Raw genomic sequence first — 24,550 nt, forward strand, 5'->3', positions numbered from 1 at the left:
GGCACCATCAGGCACGACCCCGGGGCACCGCCATCAGGTGGGATCAGGGGGATGGCTACTATCAAAGGGGCTGAGGCGCTACTGCGACTGCAGATCAGGTGGCGTGCTGCTGTTAGAAATGTGCCCTGGAAAGGACCTGGGCCAATCTCTGCTGTCAGCAGCGCTTTGTTGTGGCCCCAGGTTGTACATTCAGCCCTGGTTCTATCCTTTGCATTTCGGTACTTGTAGTTTTGCTTTATGCCTTTTGCAAACAGTACTATCAGTGTCAGATGGCAACGGTTAAGCCAGTACTTGGTGAGCTATTCTGTCACGAATAGTTGAAACCTGGGCTATGTGACTGTAACTATGAGAGCAACAAAGATGGGGGATCCTGTCAGGGTGGTGGGCTCTATGCAATAGCCGGTGGGTGTTGGCACTCATGTCAGACATTTATCTGCGTCCAATGTTGCTCGCCTATTGAAATCTTACTCCAATATCATAGGCTCGCTCATTAGGTTAGGAACCAACCTTGAATCACAGAGGGAATGTGTTCTTGATGCAACCCAAGCGCTGCCAACATGCTGAGGATCACACATGTATTCTGTTATGCAAACACAAATACTTCTGCACTCGTTACCAATCCTAAATCCGATTTCTAAATGAACTAGGCCCGAACGGAGGACAGCACAGGGGAACGTGCTGGGCTTGGAAGCAAGACCACGCAGGGCAAGAGAGGTTCGAATCCCAGATCCGCGCTTAGAAACCGAGATCAGGTATTAAGCGCGTTATATAAAAAACAATTAATTAAATAAATAAATTATTACCAAATGAGAGCATAGCTTGAGGTCATTTTGCAAGGATTTGAACAGTGTTTCTTACTTGACAATCGTGGCAGCAGGCACCATCTGCGCACACACCACCAGGCTTTAGTTTGCATGTCTTCGCATCACAGCACTTGTTCTCGCACTCCTTCAATGAAGAAAACACAGTTAGTTTGAGCAAGTTCCATAGTTTCTTTCTGCATGCAATGGTGTGGTAGTGGGGCACTGTGTTTCTTCAATGAGTTCCCACATAAGAGCTGTCACCAGTCTTGCCTCTGAAAGGAACTAGGGCTAAAGTTCAGGCTCTGCCACCATGAGAGTCAGCGAGTAAAAAAAAAAGGAATAATCAAAATTGTAGACGTGAGCAATAACAATCAAGAGATGTGGCGTGCAAACCGGGAGCTCGCTCACAAATTCTGTTATTTATATTATATAGCGTGCCAAGCCCAAAGGCATCTAGGCGCTTTCTTACAGGATAGAAATGTTACAGTTACAGTTGTTAAACAGATAAGATAGATGAGACAGACATAATGCATGGTATTGAAATTACAGATAAGATATAGTATACACAATATTTGACATTAAATCCATACTGCAAGTGGTCTGTAATCATGGACATCATTTGGGGGCTGTTAGGGGTCACAACTGCGACCTCTGAGGTCTTCCTTGCTACCCATGTGGTCTCCCTTGCTACCCCTAAAACATTTTTTTTAAAACTTTTTTTAATGTAAGTTCCTGGGCTGTGGCCAGCACCATGAGGCTCTTTGTTTTTGGAGTGCATGGCTTTCTTGTTCAGGCATCTTTTTTTAAAAAAAAAAAAAAAAACAGGGTTTTCCCAAGTGTAGCCCTTTGAGCAGTGACTCTAAATAAGAAAGAATAGGAACAACAAATATTTTTTCTTTCTAGAATTCTACAAAATAATTGCTAGTCTCATTAAAGGTTTATTTCAGACACACTTCAGGGGTGAGTCCTTGATTTAGTCTGTTCTTAAACACCTCAACTCAGCCTTTCATCCTTCTGAGGTCGATAAATGAGTGCAAATACAGGTTGGGTGATATTGCTCTGATTACTTACCGGTAATCTTCATTACTCCTAGTCCTACTCTTCCTCGTCACAGTACTTACTTCATGAGGCACCCGCCTCCGACACAGGACCTTCTTCTATTTCTTTAAATCCCTATAACTCCTCCCCCACATCCATGTCACTCAGTTTCATATTACCAAGCCGGAGCATGGGACCTTCCCCGCAGGGAGGGTGAGGAGGGCCGTCAGTACTGTGACGAGGAAGAGTAGGACTAGGAGTAATGAAGATTACCGGTAAGTAATCAGAGCATTACCTCCACGTCCACTCTTCCTCGTCCCAGTACTTACTTCATGAGGTATACCAAAGCATCAAAGGGGAAAAGGTCCCAATGAGACAGAGCCAAAAACAGTGCAGCAAAACACACCCACAATAACTCTTAAATCACATCCCCACAGACAAAAACTCCAACCACGAAGGAACCAACCCCCGAGTGGGAGAAACTCAACCCATAGCGGTTGATGAAAATGTCTAGACCAGCCAAGGCGGCAGCCATACAAATCTCTTGCAGAGAAAAACCCTCCTTACATCGGGCCAGGAAGCCGCGAAACCCCTGGTAGACCGCCCCTGATTGTGCGCAGGCACAGGCAGGCCAGAAGCCACATAGGCCCTAGAGATCACAACCCGGAACCACCGGAAAATGGAAACCACAGATGCGTTATGCCCAGCCCCAGCCAGACCACAAGCAATCAGAAGACTATCAGATTGGTGGAAAAGGCAAACCAAGCCAAATACTCCAACGCGTCCCGCCGGACATCAATGTTAAGCCGAGCCACCTCCTCAGGCGTTCTTGGATCATGAAAGAAGTCAGGGAGAACCAGACCTTGAGAGGTGTGAAACCCGAGAGACAACTGAAGGGAGAAACTTCGGACCACACCCCGGCACCACCGAGTCTGGCAGCACCCTCAGGAAAGGAGCGTGACATAAGAGAGCCCCAATCTCCCCAAGCCTACGGGCAGAAGTGAGGGCAATAAGAAAAGCAGATTTCAGTGTAAGATGTTTGATATCAATCTCGGAAACGGGCTCAAAAGGAGGCCCGTGAAGGAACCGTAATACAAGAGGGAGATCCCAAAAGGAAAACCCTTTATCAGCACAAGGAAGGGAAGAAGAAAAACCCTGGATCCACTTCCTCACCAACACCTCCCCATCCAAGTGACCGTCAGAGTCCCCCAAAAGGAATTTCATGGAGGCCCGCTGAGAGCGAAGCCTGGAAAAACTGCCAGGCCCCTGTCAAAACCCCTCCTGGAGGAACCGAAGGATAGCAGAGGCCAGAACGCAGGGGAGGGATCCCAGACTGCCCATACCAGTCTCGGAAATGGCCCCAATGTCTGCCTAACACCTTCAGAGTGGAGGGTCTAAGAGCATCCATTTGGACTCAACTACAGGATCTGAGAACCCCTGAGATATCAACCTAGACTGAGCAATAGCCACACCGCCCATTGCATCCGGTGGAATTCTAACCGCAGATCCCCTTGAAGGGGACACGGCCACCTCGGAACCAGCCAAGGTTCCTAGGAACGAAGCTCCAACAGAGAGGGGAGCCAACCCCGGCTGCACCAGAACAGAGCTAACAACAACACAGTCACCCTGGCCACTCAGATGCGCCAAACCACCCGGGGCAGAAGGGGAATAGGCGGAAAGGCATAAAGGAAAACCCCAAGGCCACTGTACAGAGAGGGCGTCCATCCCCCAATCCCCTCAACCTGAAACCGAGAGCAGAAGAGGGGAACTTCTGCTGAGGCCGGGGATGCAAACAGGTCTAGAACCAAGGACCCTAATCTGACACCGGTCACCGCAAAGACCTGGGCCAACAGGACCAGTTCTTCAGAGGAGTGAAAACCGGCGTCTGAGAAGATCCGCTTGAACATTGTCCACCCTTCTGATACGTGAGGCCAGCAGATACACCAGATGAGATTCCTCCCAGGTGCCTATCAGCGCTGCCAGAGCATTCAAGGAACAGCCGGAACCCCTTTTGCAGTTCACATATGCCAAGGCCGTCGTATTGTCCGATCGGACCAAAAACCGCCGACCGTCCAGCAACTCCTCGAAGTACACCAGAGCTTGCACAATGGCACAACTCTTGCCAATTGGATGATCACCGGCTCTCCCCAGATCTCACAACCCTTGAGCTGAGAGGACCTCCAATGTATACCCTTTCTGCTGGTGTTGGTAGTAGGAGAGGTCACAGGAGGAAGGACCATGCACACCTCAGCCTGTAGACCTGAAACCCCCCGCCACCATAGCAGGGACACTCGCAGCGCTGGGGACACTGAAAACAAAACTACGAAAGCCGAGATGTCGGGAGCCAGTGGGAGAGAGTATAAGACACCAGGAGACGTAACCGAAGACAGGCTCAAGGAACTGGAAAACATGCAAGACGCCACGTGCCCCGTAACTTCAGCAACAGGTGAGTCGAGACATACTGCCTTCTGAGAACCCAGCCCAGAACAGCCAGCAAGCGCCCCCCCTGCACAACATCCAGAGTACGCTCTCCCCAGACGTCTGGACAAGCAGTGCAGGGTCTTGAGACCCATAAGCAGGTGACACATCCTAGAAGGCATAGGGACCAGGAACACCCGCAAGTAGAAAACTTGACCCTGAACAGGGAGAGGAACGGGCAAGACGGTAACCCACAACAACCGTTCGGAGAGAATGGATCCCATGGCCAACTACTTGGACCGTGAGCTGGGTACCAAAGTCCTAACCATGCAAACCTGGACAGGAGGAGACAGGAACGGCAACTGATACCCCCTCCAGAAGGAGCCCATTACCCAGGAAGCCGAACCCCACTGGTCCCATATACCTCCGAGAAGATAGAGACGAGGAGCCAGGGAACACCGCCAGTCACTGCACTTGCACCAGAGGGAAATCACAGGACGTTGAAACAGGCCTGCGCCACAATATAACAGCATGCTTGTCAGCCCACAAAAAGATTTGACCTATCAAAAGGAAGATACTGGACAGGCCAGAAGTCCAGCAGACTATGGCCCCCTCAGCCGACAGAGGAGCCACCAGGCTGGCGTCAAAAGGGCAGAGTACTGTCACAAAGCGGGGCAAAGCAATCCATCCCGGATAGCCGACATCAAAGGCAACCCCCTACCTGAGGTATGCCTATACTGGAAAACCCACTGAAGTGACATCCCCCTCCACCGGCACCAGGGGCTCTGAGAACCCCTCTAAGCACAGACATGTGCCACCATGTGCCCTATCACTTCCCACAAGTCTGAGAGGAGGCGTGAAAGCAACACGTCAGCACCGGAGGACCTAGGGCCTAAAAGAAGAGACACTGGGAACCCCCTGCATGGCCGTTACTTCCATGATCATTTTCCATAATCCCATGCCGGACAAGGGAAAAGCAAATCAACTCCTTTGACTTTCCCTTGCGCAGTTTAGAGGAAGAGGACAGGACAAGGAGTCTGCGTCCATAGCTAGCACAGAACCAAACACACCACTAACACACCACATGACTGAGAGGTGGCTTGAGCCCTGTATCCAGTAGCTGGTAGCCCCATGCTCTAAATCGTTCCAATGCATCGGTCTAGGAAGGATGAAGGACCGAGTCAGCACCGCTGAGACTCAAACCCGAAGTGTAGACTATGCCAGGCCGGTACCCTTCCGGCCGCTTGCAGATGTGTCCAAAATCTGTGCCGTATTCACAGGCAGCACGCAAGGAATGCAGCCAACATCCGGTGCATACTGGGCTGTGTGTGTCTGAGGAGCTGGTGGTATGTGACATGTCTGTGACAGAACAGAGCCCTGCACTTTCAAATACTCTGTCACAGTCACCCCACGACAAGAAGCAGAGAGTCCTCACAACAAAAAAGGAAGGCTAGCCCATACTGCCAAGTGCTTGCCATCATTTCCAATAAAGATGTGTACACAGAGCACGAGGTAACGGCCTTTCAAAGGAGTCAAGATGGCCATACCAGCAAGAGAGGGGAAAACATCAAGCACAGTCCTCCCCTCTCCTTACCTTCCCCCAGAGAATGCAGCTGACATCCGGTGCATCCTGGGCCGTGTGTCTCTGAGGAGCGGGTGGTATGTGGCATGCCTGCGACAGAACAGAGCCCCCGCACTTTCAAATACTCTGTCACAGTCACCCCACGACAAGAAGCAGAGAGGCCTCACAACAAAAGGAAAGGCTTAGCCCATACTGCCAAGTGCTTGCCATCATTTCCAATAAAGATGTGCACACAAAGCACGAGGAAAACGGCATGTTGAAGGAGTCAAAATGGCCATACCAGCAAGAGAGGGGAAAACATCAAGCACAGTCCTCCCCTCTCCTTACCTTCCCCCAGATAATGCAGCCAACATCCGGTGCATCCTGTGCTGTGTGTGTCTGAGGAGCGGGTGGTATGTGACATGCCCGCGACAGAACAGAGCCCCCGCACTCCCAAAGACTCTCTGCCACTGTCACCCCACGACAAGAAGCAGAGAGGCCTCACAACAAAAGGGAAGGCTAGCCCACACTGCCAAGTCGAATCAAGATGGCCAAAACAGGAGGAGAGGGGAAAAACACCAAGCCCAGTCCTCCCCTCTCCTTACCTTCCCCCGGGCCGTGCAGGACCCGGGACACAATGCTCACACTGCGGTCCGGAGCCCAGCAAAGAACCGAGCGAGGCAATCCAGCTCAACTGTGACCCCAAGCCCCGCAGGGGGCCCAGGAGCAGTGCCGCACCTGAGGGAGCCGAGGGCCCCGCCACACAGCCCCCCCCCAGGGGGCCAGCAATCGGTGCTCCCTGGTGCCCCGCACCGGGAAGAAAAAGTCCAACCTGCCGGAGGCAGGAAAAATTTAAACTGAGTGACATGGATGTGGGGGAGGAGTTATAGGGATTTAAAGAAATAGAAGAAGGTCCTGTGTCGGAGGCGGGTGCCTCATGAAGTAAGTACTGGGACGAGGAAGAGTGGACGTGGAGGTAATGTATGTATATTTGTTCTAAATAAAGCGCTTTAGTGTAAGTGCTATATAATAACACATTATCATTTGGCCTTGGACGTCTGCTTGCATTCACAGTCATTTGCTAATATGGGTCTATACACATATTAATGATACATATGGCAATCTATTCTCGTATGAAATGTGTATCACATTATAGTGATACTGTAACCATGTTTTTCATAATGTACTTAGGATCAATGCTATGTGATTCTACTTCCTGTTTTGTCAAGGGGTGAAAGGTTGTGTTCCATCGCTTCCCGTGATTCCACTTCGGGTGGGGTCAAAGGACCTTACTTCCTGTGATGTCATCAGAGGTCAAGGATCATGTGATATCACTTCCGCTACGCCTGGCATTTTGGTGAAATGACGTGCCTGCCCATCATGTCCAAAGTCATAAAGAATTGAAAGTTAGTAAGATCGGCAAATGTGAACAGCTACACTGGCACAGGCTGACAATATTGGCCAGCTTTCTCAAACATTGGACCAAGTGAGCACATGTTCCCATCCATCTCTTAATTCCAAGTAAAACTGAACAGAGCGGATCAATTATTTCGAAGGGCAGAGACTGTAATATTTTCATTTTTTCTACTAAAAATGATCAGTACCCTTTTACATAGGAGAGTATTGGCTCATTGCTTGGCAGTTGACACATGCATCCCACAGCCTCATATGCACTCCCTGCCACTGCTCATTAAAGTGAATTTATTTTACTGTTTGCATTTCTTATAGCGCAACGCGAGCTTCAAGCAGGAGCCGAGCGCTTTGCATAAATCTATTGCAACCGAGTCACGAGCGGCTCAACGAATAGCGGACAGCAGGTTTTACTGGGGATCGGGCTGAAATGATGTAATTCAATCTAAGGCTAGATGGCGCCATACACCCGCTTCTGCATATTTGCCGCACGTTAGTAGTGTAGCTACTAGTGGACAGCATCTCATCTGTTTATACTCGCTCCCCATTTCATGAGCAGCTGTAGATCTCTTTCTCCGCGGCCCTCCTTCTCACGTTGCATGCTCAACTTGCTACTCTTTTCATTACTTTGATTCATGTGTTGGTAGCAATACTAAAAACCTGGTTTCCTCCAATAGAGAATCCGATTGTGAGCCTCGTGTTCGTCTTTTTTTCTAGCTAAGTGATTAAAAGGACTGAGGGTATTGCCTTCTCTCCCAGTAGAGATGGACTGCTGACCCCCAGGGGAGGGGGGGGGGGTCTAAAGTTTTCCCAACATTCCGGTTGACCCAAAAAGGAGGCGCAGACTAGGAGCACGATTCTCAGGTGCATGCAAATATATATTCTGATGAAAGAATGCGGTGCAGGGACAAGAAAGCTTCGGGTTTGTATGTGCCTGATGCATGGCTTGACAACAGCCACCATGAGGAGTGCAGGGCAGCCCTAGCAACCATGAGGAGTGCAGGGCAGCCCTAGCAACCATGAGGAGTGCAGGGCAGCCCTAGCAACCATGAGGAGTGCAGGGCAGCCCTAGCAACCATGAGGAGTGCAGGGCAGCCCTAGCAAGCATCAGGACTGGTGGGCAGCCCTAGCAACCATGAGGAGTGCAGGGCAGCCCTAGCAACCATGAGGAGTGCAGGGCAGCCCTAGCAAGCATCAGGACTGGTGGGCAGCCACAAGGAGGGGATTCTCTTCCCAACAGCACCGGTTTAGCACGAGAAAAAACGGAGTAAATATACGGTACCTTTGAGGTGCCGTTAAACTCCACTGCACACTTTTTGCCTTTAGAAACAATGCATTTCCTAGACTGCAGCACCACTTTTCTAGTTTAATGAAGGTTTAAGAAAACTTTCTTAAATTAGAAAAGTGGCAGTCTATTAAGAAATGCTCGCAATGTCACTGGAGCACATGTTCCCCCACAGCGTGTGATTTTAGCAGCTTTTGCTGCTAGAAAAACACATATCCCCTCCAATGTCTGGTTCTGTTGTTTTTCTTCCAAATTCATCTCTCTTGCTACACGAGGTTAAGTGTCAGGTGCTTACATGTTGCCACTTGTTTAATTTCACGAAGGCATCAAACATCTGGAAGGCCTAATACTGGATCAGATCACCCCAAACCATCAATTAACAGATGTCACCTGGATTTCCCTAAGGGCCATGTCGATTGTCCATATTAATTTATTGCTGGACTGGCTTGAAATCATTGCCTCCAAATAATTTATATATGTAACTATAATTGATACCACTATTTGGAAAGGTGGTGCAAAGAATAGGAGAGCTTAGGTGTTTCCCATTGGACAATAATTTGACCCAAAGACATTTTTGATCAGCTGCTTTGCCTGAGTTCGGAATGTGCCTGGACACATGCTTGGCACAGGACTAAGACTGGTCACATTCAAGGCCCTCTTGCAAAGAAGACAGCCATCTCGCTTACAGTGAACGTTCAATACTTCACCATTAAAAAGTCTTCGGAGAAAAGCTATTCTTTGTTGTTTTGAAAAACTCTTCACACAATGATTTAATTATTAGCAACGATATAACAATGTACACGACAGCCACGAAAGAAAGAACACTGGTGTTTGTGACATGAATGTGTCCAAGTGCAGAGGCTTAGCCAGGATTGTCTACCAAGTGGGGCCAGAAGTTAATGTAGTTGGACCCACCGCAGTGATATTAACATCCGTCATTGGTGACCCAGTGCTGCTGAGTGGGCATTTACAAATGTTGGGTGGCCCTTGCCCGCTCAGGCCCTACCCTGTCTACCCTTTGCCAAGGGGTTGAGCCCTTAGACCTCTCACACGTTTGGCGAGTTCTTGCAGCAGGATTTAGCAAGCAAGATGCTCAGCAGGCCTTGCTGCTAATGTTGTCCACCGATGGAGACCCTTTTATAAGGTCTTAAACAAGCTGACCCATGATATTGCTAAAATAATAGCTGCCCGTGAGAACTTACACATGGGAAAGCACGTGGCATGGATGCTTTTCCATCAAATCTTCCTGAACACAAACTTGACGTCTGGATGCCCAATTGAGACAGCACATTTTTGGGCCACTTACATTTTTTTGGCTCACAGCAAATTTGTTGGCATTGAGCTAAGAAAAGTGGATCAGAGTTACTGGGAAAATAGTGCTTTTCTTATTTTTTTGTTTTTGTTTTAAAGGTGAGCAGGATAGACCCAAAGTCACATACCCGGATATATTTGGAGGCGTGATCCAGTTTTGTATTGTATTGTATTTTGTTATTTATATAGCGCTCTTTCCCCACTTGTGTGGCCTCAATGCGCTTTTTCCTAGGTTGAACGCCCTTGGTGACCATAGTCAATGTGGATGGAAATCCTAGGGTGGTTAGCTTAGGGGATGCCTGTTTGCAAGTTGCCATTCCAGGACTTGGGTGTCTGACAAGGCTCGACTAAGCATCCCAGGAGAGGTCAGACACATGGGTGGGTGCTGTTGGGGGTTGGAGATAGATTGCTATAGTTGAGAGAGTCTATGTGACGCCAGCTATACCAGATTCCTTTCGGGTTGTGTTCACTGTATGCTAGTGGCAGATGTGTTGAGGTACGTGCATGTTGGCTTTTCTGGAAAAGGGTCCTGCAGCAAGAGATCGCTTCGGTATGATGGGGGATTGACACATACTCATTAGGCACGGAGCAAGAGGAAATGCAGAGGTGTGCTTTAGCGCCCCTCCTTTTTAATTTGCACATTGACTCCCTTTTGGAGTAATTGCATAATATGACAAGGGAACCCGAATGAAAAGGTAGTAGAAATTATCCAGTTCTGGAATATGTGGATGTTGCGGTGTTGATGAACTGAATGCCTTGAGTTAACGGGTCGATTAACTGCAACATGAGGACAAGTGCCCAGCCTTGCTCTTAGGTTTAGAGGTGGGGTGGTGATGGGGGCCAGGTGCCACCCTCTGCTTAGTGATTGGGGATCCAGGGATGGCCTAGGGAGGAACAATTTGTGTCCCACCATTTCGTCTCCAAGTGAAAAGGACCTGCCGCGGACTGAAACCCAAAGTCACTAGCCCTTTAAGAGAACATAGTTCCCTGAAACTATTATTATTATTATTATTATTATTATTATTATTATTATTATAAAATGTATAAAGCGCAAACTATGGCCCAAAGGCATCTAGGCGGTGGCCTAGCACCTTCTATGTATTCTGCCGCCCCTTATTAGGGCCGGAGCGTAGAGCCAAACACCTTAGAGACGCAAGTTGCAAGCAGGTGTCCTCCCACCAGATTGCTGGTGGAATCAGACGTGCAGCTTCATGGTGTGGTGAACCTTCTGAGCAATGAGCGAGAGCAGAGAACATTTACAGCAGACTTCTATGGATTGAGCCCTGTATAAAACCCAAAGGTGTTTGCTGCACCAATAGGGCAGGGGAGAGCAGCATAACTCTTGTGGTCACAGAGGCAACCCTCCTTCAGGCCTCTGTGCTATACATATCCAATTTGGGAGCCGGTCTACCTAAATGGTCGGCCCATTGATTCAGGACCGGCAGAGCCGCTCGAAGCAGCAAGGGAATCTCACATGAAGTCAAACAAGCTCGTCCAATGAGAGTTGACATAATCACAGTAACCTGAGTAGAGTGTTTGGAAGGCAGTCCATTGAGGTTGAGGTAGACCTCCATACAGAGGAGAGGGCTGATCAGAATAGTGTGGGAGTTTGGAAAGCCTATATTTGGAAATGAGGAGTGCTCTCCAGGTGAGAGGGGTGGAGAAGGTGGTTCGGGAGGAGGAGAAGAGGACAATTGGAGTGGCAGGATCAGAGGACTAACGTAGTAGCATGAGGAGGTTAAGAACAGCACAGAAAGGCGGAGGTGAGGACAAACGGGGAGAGGAGCAAATGGAGAGAGGAGAGGAAGTATCAGGTTGAGGCGGTGAAACAAGAGGAGGTTGAGGTGAGAGAATAGAAAGAGGGAGTGGGGAAACTGGAATAGTAAGTAAAATAGCAAGGAATGGTGAGTTGATGTGAGTAGAAGAGAATAGGGCAGGAGAAGGTGGTGACGCAACATGCGATGTTGGTGGGAAAACAGGAGGAGGCAGAGAAAGAAAAAAGAAGGGATGGAGGTAGAGCAAGAATGGGGTAAAGAGTGATGTAAGAAAATAAATACCTGGAGATGGGGAAGATATAACATCTAGAGGAGGTGACAACCCGGGAGGTGGTGTAGTTGCTAGAGACAAGTGTCTCAGAAGGATGAGGCAAAACGAGAAGACACCAAAGATATACAAATACCTTGTGGAGCAGTGGGGTGGATGGAATGGCGTACAGACCACTGTGCATATATGAGCATAGGAGGAGGCAATGGGAGCCCAGAGAAAGGGACAGTACAGGAACTGGAGAGCATAGGGGAATGGAGGAGGATTTCAGAGGAACAGGATTGTTGTAGAAGATTGAGGAGAGTAACCAGAGTTTCAGTTGGTAATTAGTGAGAACTTCCATAGATCAGGGCAAGAAATACCTTACTCCAACACAGCCAATCTGCCAAATACTAGCGGAAGACCTTGAGGCCTAAGCTTGGGGACATCTAGCCCCATTTCCATTGTCACCCAGATATTGCCATTGGCAGCAGATGGACCCTGGAACAAGAACTTAAACAGAGAATGGAGGATGAAAATACATCAGCTTTCGAACCTTTGTCCATAAAATGCTGTGGACACTTAACCACCCCATGAAGGTAGTGAAAGAAACCCGCCAAGTATTGCCTGATAACAGCCCCAAACAATGGATACTACTGAAATCCTGAAACATTATTTCGGTATGTTTTGGTGAAACCTAGAGGAGATCTTTCTATTTGCATTCTTTTACCGGGATACCAGGAAGGGATCTAGCCTGACTATTCCACAAACTGATTCTCCTCACCCCAATTACAAAAGCCAGAATAATGACAGAATCCTCTGTAGATAATATCCTGGACAGACTTGTGAGGGAACAGGTAAAAGTCCTAAAAAAAAGCTATTTACCAGTATCTCTGTAAACCCTGCCACAGAAGAGTGTGCCAGGTGAAAACCCAGAGGGATTCCCCCACCTCTTTGAATGAATCACAGAGGCAGCCTAGAGGGGCAAAGAAATGTGGGTGCATTGCATTGCACCCCTCCTAAGGGGATCTCAAAACCACTATCCAGGGACTTAACCAGAGTGACGGGTTTCGCAAGGAATGTTACCCACAACAACTATGAGACCTTACACTGTTGCCCCATGAAATAGTCTGACAGATGAGCTACTAAACCTGTTATGGCCTGGAGGGCTGCCATCAAGGATGTAACAGAGAAGCTGGGCCAGGAGCAATTTGTAGACTCCTTATCAGCCAGTTTGAAGTAGCCAACGCGACCACTTATGCAGACCTCCTTGGAAGTAGCAATAGAAATAAATGGCTATCCACACCAGTAGGCTAAATGATGTAAACCAAGAGAACAAAACATTGTGTTCAGGAAATCACTTAAACCACTAACATATTCCAACTGATGAGATCTCAGAAGCAAAACTCACTTTCTGGGGGAGACCCCTATCATGTCAGTGAAAACGAACACACTCCAGATTATTTTAGTCCATCTGACAGAAAAGAAGAATGCCCCAAATTCAACCAATCAACAAAAAAGTTCAAGATCTGTGGGAATGTGGGACAGGTTATCCAAACATGTCCTACCCGTGTTTCTGCAGAACAACCCGATACTAGCGACTATGTCCCAGCATTACAGGGCAAGGAGGAAGCATAAGAATGACGGCTCACCCCAGAATGTTGTGAAAAGTCAGCAAATTTAGGCGAGAGAGCATACTGTTTCAAGGATACGATGGAAAGTTCTATGTTTCTCTGGAGGTAGAAGGCCAGAGAGTTCAAGCCCTCTTGGATTCAGGGATCCATCATGGGGCAGTATGAGCTCACCTAGTGTATACAAAGCTGCTCCCCGGGAAAATAGAGCCAATAACCTGCATGCGTGGAGACCAGAATGTACACCCTAAGGACCGACTTTAATGCTGATGTAGATCTCGTGACCTGGTTCCCCGAAGAAGTCATCATTGGGAAGAATCTACCTCAGTTTGAAAGGTAGTTTCAGGAATGACAACATTCCAAAGCAACCTGAGAAACTGCACCACTCTCAAACAACCTAATGAAACGGTGACTGCTGGTCGACGAATACTAGAATGAGCTGCACGTGGGCCCATAACTTTAAGTGTGTAGTCTTAATGCCCAAAATATCCATCGTCAAACCAACTGTTAAAACCCCAGGAGATGAGGACTTGCAAAAAAAGTGGTAGTTATGTGATGAAGTAACCACCTGGCTTTGAAGGATAAGACTGCGGTGACCGTGGTGGTCAGATGCCCCCAAACACTTAGTGATGCAGGACCAGAGGTGGCATTGGGGGGTACCCTCTTTTTCACCCCATCCTTCATTCATGCAGTGGCAGGGACCTACGACAGCCTGCAACACAAAATCACTTGGCCCCTGAAAGAGCCTACCTCCACAAAAGTAGCCACTACCATGGATTCTCTCTGCACATCTCAGGGTCTGAGAGTAGAGACAAAGTCCCTGGGGAGCACGTTAGAATTGGGTCTCTTCCCAGCAGGTTGCCATCAGCATCAGACCTGCAGCTCCGCAGTGCAGCAAACCATGAGAGCCACGAGGGAGAGCACTTCTGTGCTTTGAGCAATGCATTCATACCAAAGGTTTTCACTGGGGGAACAGAACAAGGAAGATCAGAAGACGCATTGTAGTCTCAGTGGTAGCCTTCCCACATGCACATGTGCTATGCAGGTCAAAGCTGTTGATTAGCCTTCAGAAAAGGTTTGGACTTCCGATCAAGCACCAGCGCAAATGTGGCCACTGACCTGGCAAGGAAATTGCTCATCCAGGCAAACAAAAGTCCCAGTGCAGCCTACAAAGTCACACGCACATTGGCAGAATACATTTGCGCCTTGAAACACTTGTGAATATGCGCATTACAAATGCATATATTATCATATCATTTTGGTTGATCCCCTGCGGTAGAACACGGGCCCTCTGTAGAGTACAGGGCTTATGAGAGCCATGTGGGAGTTTGGAGAGTTTGCTTGTTTGTTTGTTTAATTATTTGTATTGCGCACCAGACACGAAGGTATCAGGGCGCAGAGGTTACAAGGAAATTCACAGCTTAGGTCACAGAAATAAATTACACATAGAAAACAATTGTGTGGCGTAGTTAAATAGCATGTTGTTAAACAGCATGTTGGAGAAAAGAGGAGCAGGGAGGAGAACACTCGTTTGCAGGAGGCTAGAGGAATTGTTTGGAAGTGAGGAGTTGAAAGTGGCTCAAAAGGCTAAAGGAGTTGACAAAAGGAGTAGGAGGAGGAGGTTGGTAACAGCAGATATAGGGAAAGGTGATGACAAAGGGAAACACATCAGGTGGTGGGAAAATGACAGAAGTAGGGAGTGATAGAAAAGGAGAACATGGTGCTAGACAAGTGAACAAGCTGAGAGTACCAGAAGAGGTGTATAAAGAGCAGTAGAATGGGTGAGAGAACAGGAGGAAGGAGTGAAACAGCAAGATAGAGCGGTAAGAAAACACAAAGAGGTGAAGAAAGTACAGGAGACATGAATCTGGCTGATGTTCTATCTATGCACTCAACTTGACAATGGCCAATAGAGACCTGACAGTTAATCCTGAAAAATGACGTGTAATGTAATTAGGCACAGTAGTAGAGGGTGTGGGATCAGCCTCAGCAGAGGACAAGAAACTAAAATGCTTTAAGAGCATTTGGTATCTGGGAGTTACAACAGAGAGGACCTACTCCTGGTTTTCAGATGCAAAGGTGGGTCAGAATAATGGGGCTGGGGTGAGAAACAGTCACAAAGCAAGGGGGTCTCCGAAAGGAGTTCCTGGTGATTGTGTGCCAAGCTACATCATGCTCTGTTGCTACTTAGATGGCGGGCATAGAGGGACGTACGGCTGGTGCTCTGCTGCGGCTGCAAAATAGTACAATCAGTTCTTCTGCCAGATTAGATTTCTTCATTATTCAACCCCAGTAAATTCTCTACATTTGAAGTAAGGCCCCTTATGCGTGGAGTATGAGATCCCATTGAACACTCTATGCTTATATTTCAGGCCCACAACTTGTGGCTTAATCAGGACATTGATTTGTGACCAGATGATCTGTCTGCTAGCCTTCAATTGGAAGCCATCCTCCAGGTCACTGTGTCCTTTATTGAACATGCGTTTTGCTGAAGGACAACCCATTCCAAGAGCTTTGGAAGTTGTAAGTATGACATGCATAGGTTTACGGTGCCTTCGTTTATGGAGGCCGTTTATCACTGCAACTGTTGTGCCAGGCTATTATGCAAGTCTATGCAAAAAGGACGAGAATACTCGTCCTTGGCACTTAAGGGGGTTTAAAGGCGTTGTCCTATATGACCGGCTATATTTGTCCTTAAGGTGTAGGCTCTTGAAGGAACAGGAGCTCACAGATCTTAACACTCAGAGGCTTGGCTAATCAACCACTCCCTGTGACATCTCCTCTCCTGTGGAACTTTTACTGATGCTTAAAGATTACCAGGCACTGATTTCTTTGTGAGGCATTTTTGTTTTTATTTTTTCTTGGTGTTTATTGGAAGAGGTGTACGTTTTCATGTACTTCTTTTTGTATAAGTTTGTTTTTATTTCAAATGCATTTTTATTCTGACATTTCGCTCTCTAAGGTTTTATTTTGTATCCCTTATAGACATTTCACAATTTCGAACCGACCCCTCTCTTCTTCAGGGAAGGGCTCCGCTTTAGACATTTTAAAAACGAAACACATGTTTAGACTTACTAAAGATGCAAGCTAATCTTTGTGAGATAATTCTCGACAACATATTTCATAACAACATAATAACATATTCGAACAATCATGTTGGCAAATGCCTTTACCAGAGGGCTGTGTAAATAATGTCACAGATATCTGGCAAGTTTGTGAAGTAGATGACAGCTTGGCCACTTTTTTGAGCCTCGCTGAAACATGGATCAACTTAGGTTCGTTTCTTAGTCTAAAGGACATCATTTTGAAACCTGAACATACACACGGTGGCAAATGGGTTTGCTCTGCCTTGAATCCCAATCCTCCTGTAGCATTTGCCCAATGGCTGGCGCCATTGTCAATGTCTGATACGTTTCCGGCCCCACAGAGTTTGCTTGACAAGTGACACAATTGGTTTCTCAACAACGAACACTCCGACCAGAAATTCAAGAAACTACAAAAAACTTGGCTCTTCAACAAATACTAGCTACTGTAACTTGACTGTACCCCACTGTTAATGTAAATAAGAATAATCTATGCATGTAAAATGTGTATTCTCACCTGTAACCAGAGAATCTCTCTTGCAACTATACCTTATTTTCATTGTCTACTGTATGACTGTTTTCCCTGTAACCAGATACCTAAGCATTCTGTAACCTACACCGTGATACCCCAGTGTTTGGGTGTATAACAAATGAAATAAATAAATAAATACATAAAGACATACATACATAAAAGACATAGGGCCTCATTACGACCCAGGCGGTAAGGGGTTTACGGCAGCGTAAACAGCGCCGACCCTTACCGCCTGAGTACGAGGTCCCTTAGCGCCATGGAGCTTTTAACACCTGCTTTTAGCAGGTGTTAAAATCCATGGCGCTAAGGGACCATGGAGTTAATTACGCCACCGTAATTTACGGTGGCGTAATTAACGCCTTCCCCACTCCCATTATGCCCTATGGGGCAAAAATGGGAATGGGGAAGGGTAAATGGGGATTGGGGACTTACCGCCCCGCCAAGGTCGGAATGGGGCGGTAAGTCCGCCAACCACCATGGCGGAATTGCAACCTTAGCGGCATGGACCATGGTGCTAATAGCACCATGGTCCTCCGCCAAGGTTGTAATGAGGGCCATAGCTGCTGTAAGCCCAGTAGCACTTAGACATAGGGCCTCATTACACGGAAGGCGGTAATGGTTAACGGCCACCATTAATGGTAACGGTGACCGTTAACCATTACCGCCTTACTACGAGGTTCCTTAGCGGGTTGGTGCTTTAACGCCTGCTTTATGCAGGCGTTAAAAACCAACCCGCTAAGGGACCTTGGTGCTAATTACGGCACCGCAAAATTGCGGTGCCGTAATTAGCTCCTTCCCCATTCCCATTATGCCCTATGGGGCAAAAATGGGAATGGGGAAGGGCAATGGTGGAAGGGGGAATTACCGCCCCGCCAACCTTGGAATAGGGTGGTAATTCCCCTTTCCACCAAGGCGGTGCCAGTAATTTACCGGCATGGCCCAGGGTGCTAATAGCACCCTGGATTACCGCCTTCCGTGTAATGAGGCCCATAGTTAGTCACATTATGTATACGTTTCTCATTCCGCAGCCCTATCTTCCTTTACGAGGTATCTGTCTGTTGACCTACATGTCAGTGGTCTGGTTCTGTGCATCATGCTTGATTATCAAAGCTGAACACATACAACCCAACTGAATACCTGTTCGGTTCCGCAGTCACATTCCTCTCCAACTTCAACGAAGTTGTTCCCACACAGCGCTTTCGGCATCACCTTCGTTCGGGAAGGCTTGTTCGACATGCACTTTGCCAATGGGCTGGAAAGGAAAGTCTTCAGATTCTGAAGGCTGCAGTCGCTGAATTCCCTTGGGGCGTCAGTACTGGTGTTGGAAAGATAGCAGAGACTTTGGATAACAGGTTTCCACACGAAACAATTCTCTGTGACAAATGATAATTGTTGGAAAAAGGTAATGAATACAGTAGGAACATGTACTGTGGTATGTTCTTCTGCCCCAAAGCCCTAGATGTGCAAAGAAGTTCCAGGTTGGCACCAATAGTGTGTGGCATTACACCCATGGCACCTGTATCATTCTATGCCCAAGCTAGCCCTCTAATCATTCAGAAATAGTATTAATGGGTTTCCCATTTACAAGAGAATGGCCCTCATTAGGACCCTGCCGTTAAGGGGTTAACGGCGCCGTAAAAGGTGTCGGCGCCGTTAAACCCTTAACGCCTTACTACGAGGTCCCTTTACGGGACCCGACCTTAACGGCTGTTGTAGACCAGCCATTAAAGTAGGGGCCCGCAAAGGGACTCGCGAGGTAAGTACGGTACCACAACTTGCGGTATCGTACTTGCCGCCTTCCCCATTCCCATTATGCCCTATGGGGCAAAAATGGGAATGGGGAAGGGCCATGGTGGCATGGGGAATTACCGCCCTGCCAACCTTGGAATGGGGTGGTAATTCCCCATTCCGCCATGGCGGACTCCGGCATCGGCCATGGTGCTAACAGCACCATGGTTTTCCGCCGGAGTCCTAATGAGGGCCAATATGTTGCAGCCTGGATGGTGGCATTGGCTTCAAACAAGGGTGGGCAGTTGTTTCCAGTAATAGAGAGATTATTCTGTACTATGTGACACAACGAGTCGCGAAAGGGAGAACGCAGTTGCGCTAAAAGTTCAGCTTCATGCAATTCATCATTCAGTTCGTTCTCTGGAGTCATCACAACAGATGCCATATTGCAGCCGTTTTCAGAAAATTGGGTACCATTTTTTTTTTCAATATAAGAATATTTCCTGGCAAGATGCTTTCTGTGCTCAGAATGGTGAATGCCGGGGCGGGTCGTCCGATGGGTGAGGTGAAGTGTAGCCTTATGTTCTCGTTTGGCCTAACATCATTGTCTGTGTCCGCTGAATTCTTCAGAATTGTACCATAATACACTGCGCCGGAGCCCGGTACAAAAATCTCGACCCTCATTACTGCGTGCCAAGTAGAGCAGGGGTTGCAGGCGTACCCCACACTATACTTGGGCTCAGTAACAGGGCCAGGTGTTGCAGGGGTAAAATTGAAAAAAAGGACCCTGTAGCGTCAGCACCGCCCCACGTAAGTGGGAGGAACTGATGCTGCAGGGCTACAAGAATGCCAGCGGCACACACAGGAGTGCCCCGCAGTAAATGTAAGTGGTGGGGGTCGGGAGGTTGTGGTTTTAGGGATTGCAGGTCGGGGTAGGCAGGCAGAAGTGATTCATCTGATCACTGCACCGTGCCGTAATTGCAGTCGAAATTTTCGTCAGCGGAATTACGGGCGGCGCAGTGATCACATAGATCCAATTCTTCTAAAGACAGTTAGTGGCATTGCCATGCTGTCGGAACAGCCACTAATGTGGCATGGACCTCTCCTATCAAAAGGAAATCAATGGTCACCATAAAACCAAAAAAGTGTGTGCCGTAAAAACCAGACTTGGTAAGTTGTTGGCCCTTCGTGGAGGTGCACTGCCCTCAGTTTTCAGTTCTGTCTGTAAGGTGGTGTTTTAGCACAACCTAAGAAGACAAAACCCTTGACATAGGAGAACAGATAGAAGGGAGATGGGGTGCGATGGGGGACACAGGCTGTTGGACTTGTTTGGGGTTTCGCCCACTCACTACACCCCGATCTGCGTTCAATACACATCCGCCTGTGATCTCTTAGAGCAAGTTCCGTCACTCTGTATCACCAAGCGCTTGGCTTAGATGGCACTGTATATAGTACATAGTATTTCTGAAGCCAACACTGTTTACTATTTTGTTAGGCATTATAAAGGTCTTGCCAGTCACTGCCATCATATAATCAGCTTCTCAGAGCATTTGCCAACTGTTCACATCTCATGGTCAGGTAATATTATAAGATGAGTGCCTGGTAAATGCCTTTCCGAGGCCTTTGCCTTTGCCAATGCTTCCGAATACGTACATGGACACAGTGTGGCACCTTTACAGTGAAGTGGGTGAGAGTTACCATATTTATGTCAATTACAGAAGATCATCTTATATACCATTTACAATGTCAAATCCAGACAAAATAAAATGGAGGACCAGCCGGTCTCTACTATTGTGTGCACTGAATTCTGGAGATGGGCCCCATTATAATAAATACACTCCCTAAAGAATACAGAGTGATCAAACTCAAAAGGGAACATGGAAACAGCAACATTCCCAGCTGACCACCCTTGCACGAAAAGGCAGAAAACTGTGGATGTAGTATCGCCAATATACCTCACCAATGGAAGTAAAGGTTAACACTTGATCGGGACTGTATTTGACAAGCCCTATGCACTTTATTAAAGGGACACTCCAGAAGAAATCCAGATCCAGATCTGAATTTCTGTGAACCTCAATTTCTGTAATTCACTCTAACTTGGTACAGCTTGTGACAAGACTTCAGCATCTCAAGTACTGTGCAGATGGAGAAGAGCCCACATCAAATACATCCGAGGAAACCTGTATACATTGCTCAGTCACACACTGAGTTAAACTCAATGATCTATTACAGATACAATAATTGAAACATGTCCCGGTTAGCTTCAAGAAATACACCCCACACTACTGCCACACAAGACATCTGCAGCCTAAACCTAAGATTCCTAAGGAACCTTTTGGTTCCCTCCCTTACCAACGACTGTGGAGAGGGCCTTTGCATTCTGGTTCCCTCACATTGTGGCATACACCTTTCATGAAGCTGAGAAGATGTGTGAAGACGGCACTGGCTAGCTTACTGTCACAAGTCTCTACCCTTCTCACCTGTCTTTGTTGTGTACTTGCGACCTTCTGGGTTTTCTTCTTCTTCACGGCCCGGGATTTGTATAGACCCGAACGCTGGTCCTCGGCGTCCAGTGTGAGGATATATGTTCAGCTTCCAGGAGTCTTCGAAAGTCCAGGGTAATACCAGGATGTAAATAAGTACGCTCGGAGACACGGAGGTTCATGACTCTAGCGCGGAAGGGTTTCCAGGAGTAATGGAGAGGAAAAAGGAACAGGACGGGATTCAAGGAACTGGGAATAGGGATAGAAGCGAGAACCCTGATCAAACTCCGGCTAAACATGTCCGACTACAGGTAGCGGTAGCGTTGAGACGCGCTGAGCTGCGGGGGCGTGTCTCTCTTGTACGATGAGCAGCGTGGAACATATAGACTGGCCAGGAGCGTTCTGTTCCGGGCGGCCATGTTGGAAGGATCACTGCATTCAATCCCCTGTGAATCAGGGACCAGGAAGTCCAGAAGGGACGTAGACGACGGTTCATGACAGCATGCCTCCTCTGAAACCCAGCTCCTCCGGGTTTGCCCGGATGGATCAAATGAAATCGTCGAACCAGTCTGGGAGCATTCATGTTTGACACGGGTTCCCAGATACGCTCATTGGATGGGTAACCTTTCCACTCAACCAGATATTGTAGTTGACCACGTCGATATCTTGAGTCACAAATCCTTGAAACCTCGTACTCCAGTTGATCATGTACGATAACAGGGGTGGATCTAGGAGCCGTTCGGGACGACTGAATGTATGGTTTTAACAGAGAAGTGTTCCAGGACTCAGGCAATCGAAGTCGAAAGGCTACGGGGTTGATGATCTACTGTATAGATAAAGGACCATAATATCTGGGAGCCAGTTTATTAGGGCGCAGATGTGGAGGAAGAAGCTTTGAAGATAACCAAACCTTATCTCCTACTGATTATGAAGGTCCAGGTCTTCTTTTGGAGTCAGCATAATGTTTGACATCTTTTCGGGCCCTTTCTAGATACTCCTTAACCTCCTTGTGTACTGTGATGAGGTCTCCGATCCAGGAGTCTACTGCAGGCACTGGGGTAGGGTGAGGGAGTACGGAAGGTAGCACCGATGGATGAAATCCATGACTACAGAAGAAGGGACAGGTCTTGATAGCTGAATGATCTGAATTGTTATAAGCGAATTCGGCCATAGGAATTAGGAGTGACCAATCGTCTTGAACTTCGTGGCAAAGCAACAAAGGTATTGTTCGAGAGTCTGGTTCACACGCTCAGTGGCTCCATTGGTTTGTGGATGGTAGCCAGATGATAAGGCACGTTGGATTCCCAAAATACGACACGCTTGCTTCCAAAACTGTGATATGTACTGGGTCCTCGGTCTGAAATGATCTTGGAAGGTAGCCCATGAAGTCGGAATATATGTTCCAGAAAGATTCCGGCAAGTTCAGATGAGGACGGCAGTTTGGATAAGGGTTAAAATAAGCCATGTGAGTAAACAAATCAATGGTAACCATGATTGTCGTGTAGCCTCTAGAGCTTGGTAATTCCACGATAAAATCAGTGGCGATGATTTCCCAGGGTCTTGTTGGTATTGCTGGTTGGAGTAGGAGTCCGGCCGGCTTCCTATTATCGTGTTTGTTCTGATTGCAAACTGTGCAAGTTTGGACATGGATCCTAATGTCATCCTTCATCTTCGGCCACCAAAACTGTCTTTGTACTAGATGGAGAGTGTTGGTAATTCCACGATGTCCTGAATGTAAGGTATCATGAAAGAGACTTGTGATCCTTTTTCTCAGCCCAGGAGTTGGGATGACTAAGCGATTGTCCTTAAATAGATACCCATCCTTTGTTGTGAGATTCCATCTGTTATTTCTCTTGTGCTCCTTCCAGATGTCCGAGTTTGACCTTGGATGTTTTCCAGGAGGGTGAAAGCTTGGGCCACAAAGATTGTGGGGGGAAACATCCTTGGAAAGGTCCGATACTCAGTTATTTCGTAGTCAGGACATCTGGATAGGGCATCAGCAATTATGTTATGTGTTCCAGGAACGTGATGGATTTGAAACTGATATTGAGCAAAAAAGAAGGCCCAACGGGCTTGATGACTGTTTCTGCATTCAAGGGATTATAGGACTTGAAGATTTCGATGATCGTTCAGACCTGCACTGGGTGTTTGACTCCCAGGAGAAGATGGCGCCAATCAGTAAAGGCTTGACGAATGGCAAGCAATTCCTTTTCCAGAACAGAGTAATGGGTTTCACTGGGTGTTAGAGTGCGAGAAAGATAGGCAATAGGGTGCTCTAAGTTGTCGTCCAATTCTTGTTTTAGGACGGCACCAATGGCGTAGTTGGAAGCATTAGTTTCAACAAGAAAGGGTCGCTCTATGTCAGGTTGGGCTAGGATGGGGGCTTGTGTAAACTCCAACTTCAGGCGGTGAAAGGCCGCGTCTTGGGCTGTGGTCCACAAGAAGGGGGTGTCTTTCTTCAATAAGGAGACGATAGGGTGCACAATCTCAGAAAAGTTTGGTATGAATTTACGATAAAAATTTGCAAGTCCTAGGAAGGATTGTATCTGTTTCACGGTGGTAGGAGTAGGCCAGGACAAAATGGAGTCTACCTTTGAAGAATCCATACCAATCCCTTTAGGGCTAAGGACAAAACCGAGATAGTGAACAGTTGAAACAAGAAAAAGACACTTCTCAGGCTTGGCCAGGAGCTTATGTTCTCATAGACGTTGCAAGACTGCTTTCACTTGTTCCTCATGTTTTCGATGGTCCTTTGAATATATCAGTATATCATCTAGATATACTATAACGAAGATGAACAACATATCAGAGAACACTCGATCCATGAAACGTTGGAAGACTGCGGGGGCATTAGCAAGACCGAAGGGCATTACCAGGTACTCAAAATGGCCAAAGGGGGTTCTAAAGGCTGTTTTCCATTCGTCACCTTCCTTTATACGAATGAGATGGTAGGCACCCCTTAGGTCTAATTTTGTAAAGATTACTGCACCTCTGACTGCTTCTAGGATATCCGAGATGAGGGGCAAGGGGTAACGGTCCTTGAGAGTGCACTGATTTAGCCCACGGTAGTCCAAACATGGTCTGAGTTCCTTGGTGTCTTTCTTGGGCACGAAGAACAATGAAGCACCCGCTGGAGATTTGGATGGGCGTATAGTGCCATTTTCCAGGTTAGTATTCAGGTATTCACGGAGAGCCTACTTTTCAGGTTCTGATAATATAAACATTCTGCCGAAAGGAATCACTGC

At 47.5% G+C, this 24,550-nt stretch overlaps 1 protein-coding gene across 1 annotated transcript in view; it reads right to left on the minus strand.

Annotated features, from left to right (window-relative positions):
• The window catches only part of LOC138493140 (zinc metalloproteinase-disintegrin-like ohanin), a 415,575-nt gene that overhangs the window by 143,901 nt on the left and 247,124 nt on the right, over positions 1-24,550 (minus strand). The window contains exons 12-13 of the mRNA XM_069620331.1: positions 18,232-18,409; positions 859-948 (exon numbers count right to left, since the gene is read on the minus strand). Of these exons, the coding sequence (XP_069476432.1) occupies positions 859-948; positions 18,232-18,409 (268 nt within the window). The remainder of the gene's footprint in view (positions 1-858; positions 949-18,231; positions 18,410-24,550) is intronic.

This window comes from Ambystoma mexicanum, chromosome 10 (assembly GCF_040938575.1).
Source record: "Ambystoma mexicanum isolate Mex_15411 chromosome 10, UKY_AmexF1_1, whole genome shotgun sequence".
NCBI lineage: Eukaryota > Metazoa > Chordata > Amphibia > Caudata > Ambystomatidae > Ambystoma > Ambystoma mexicanum.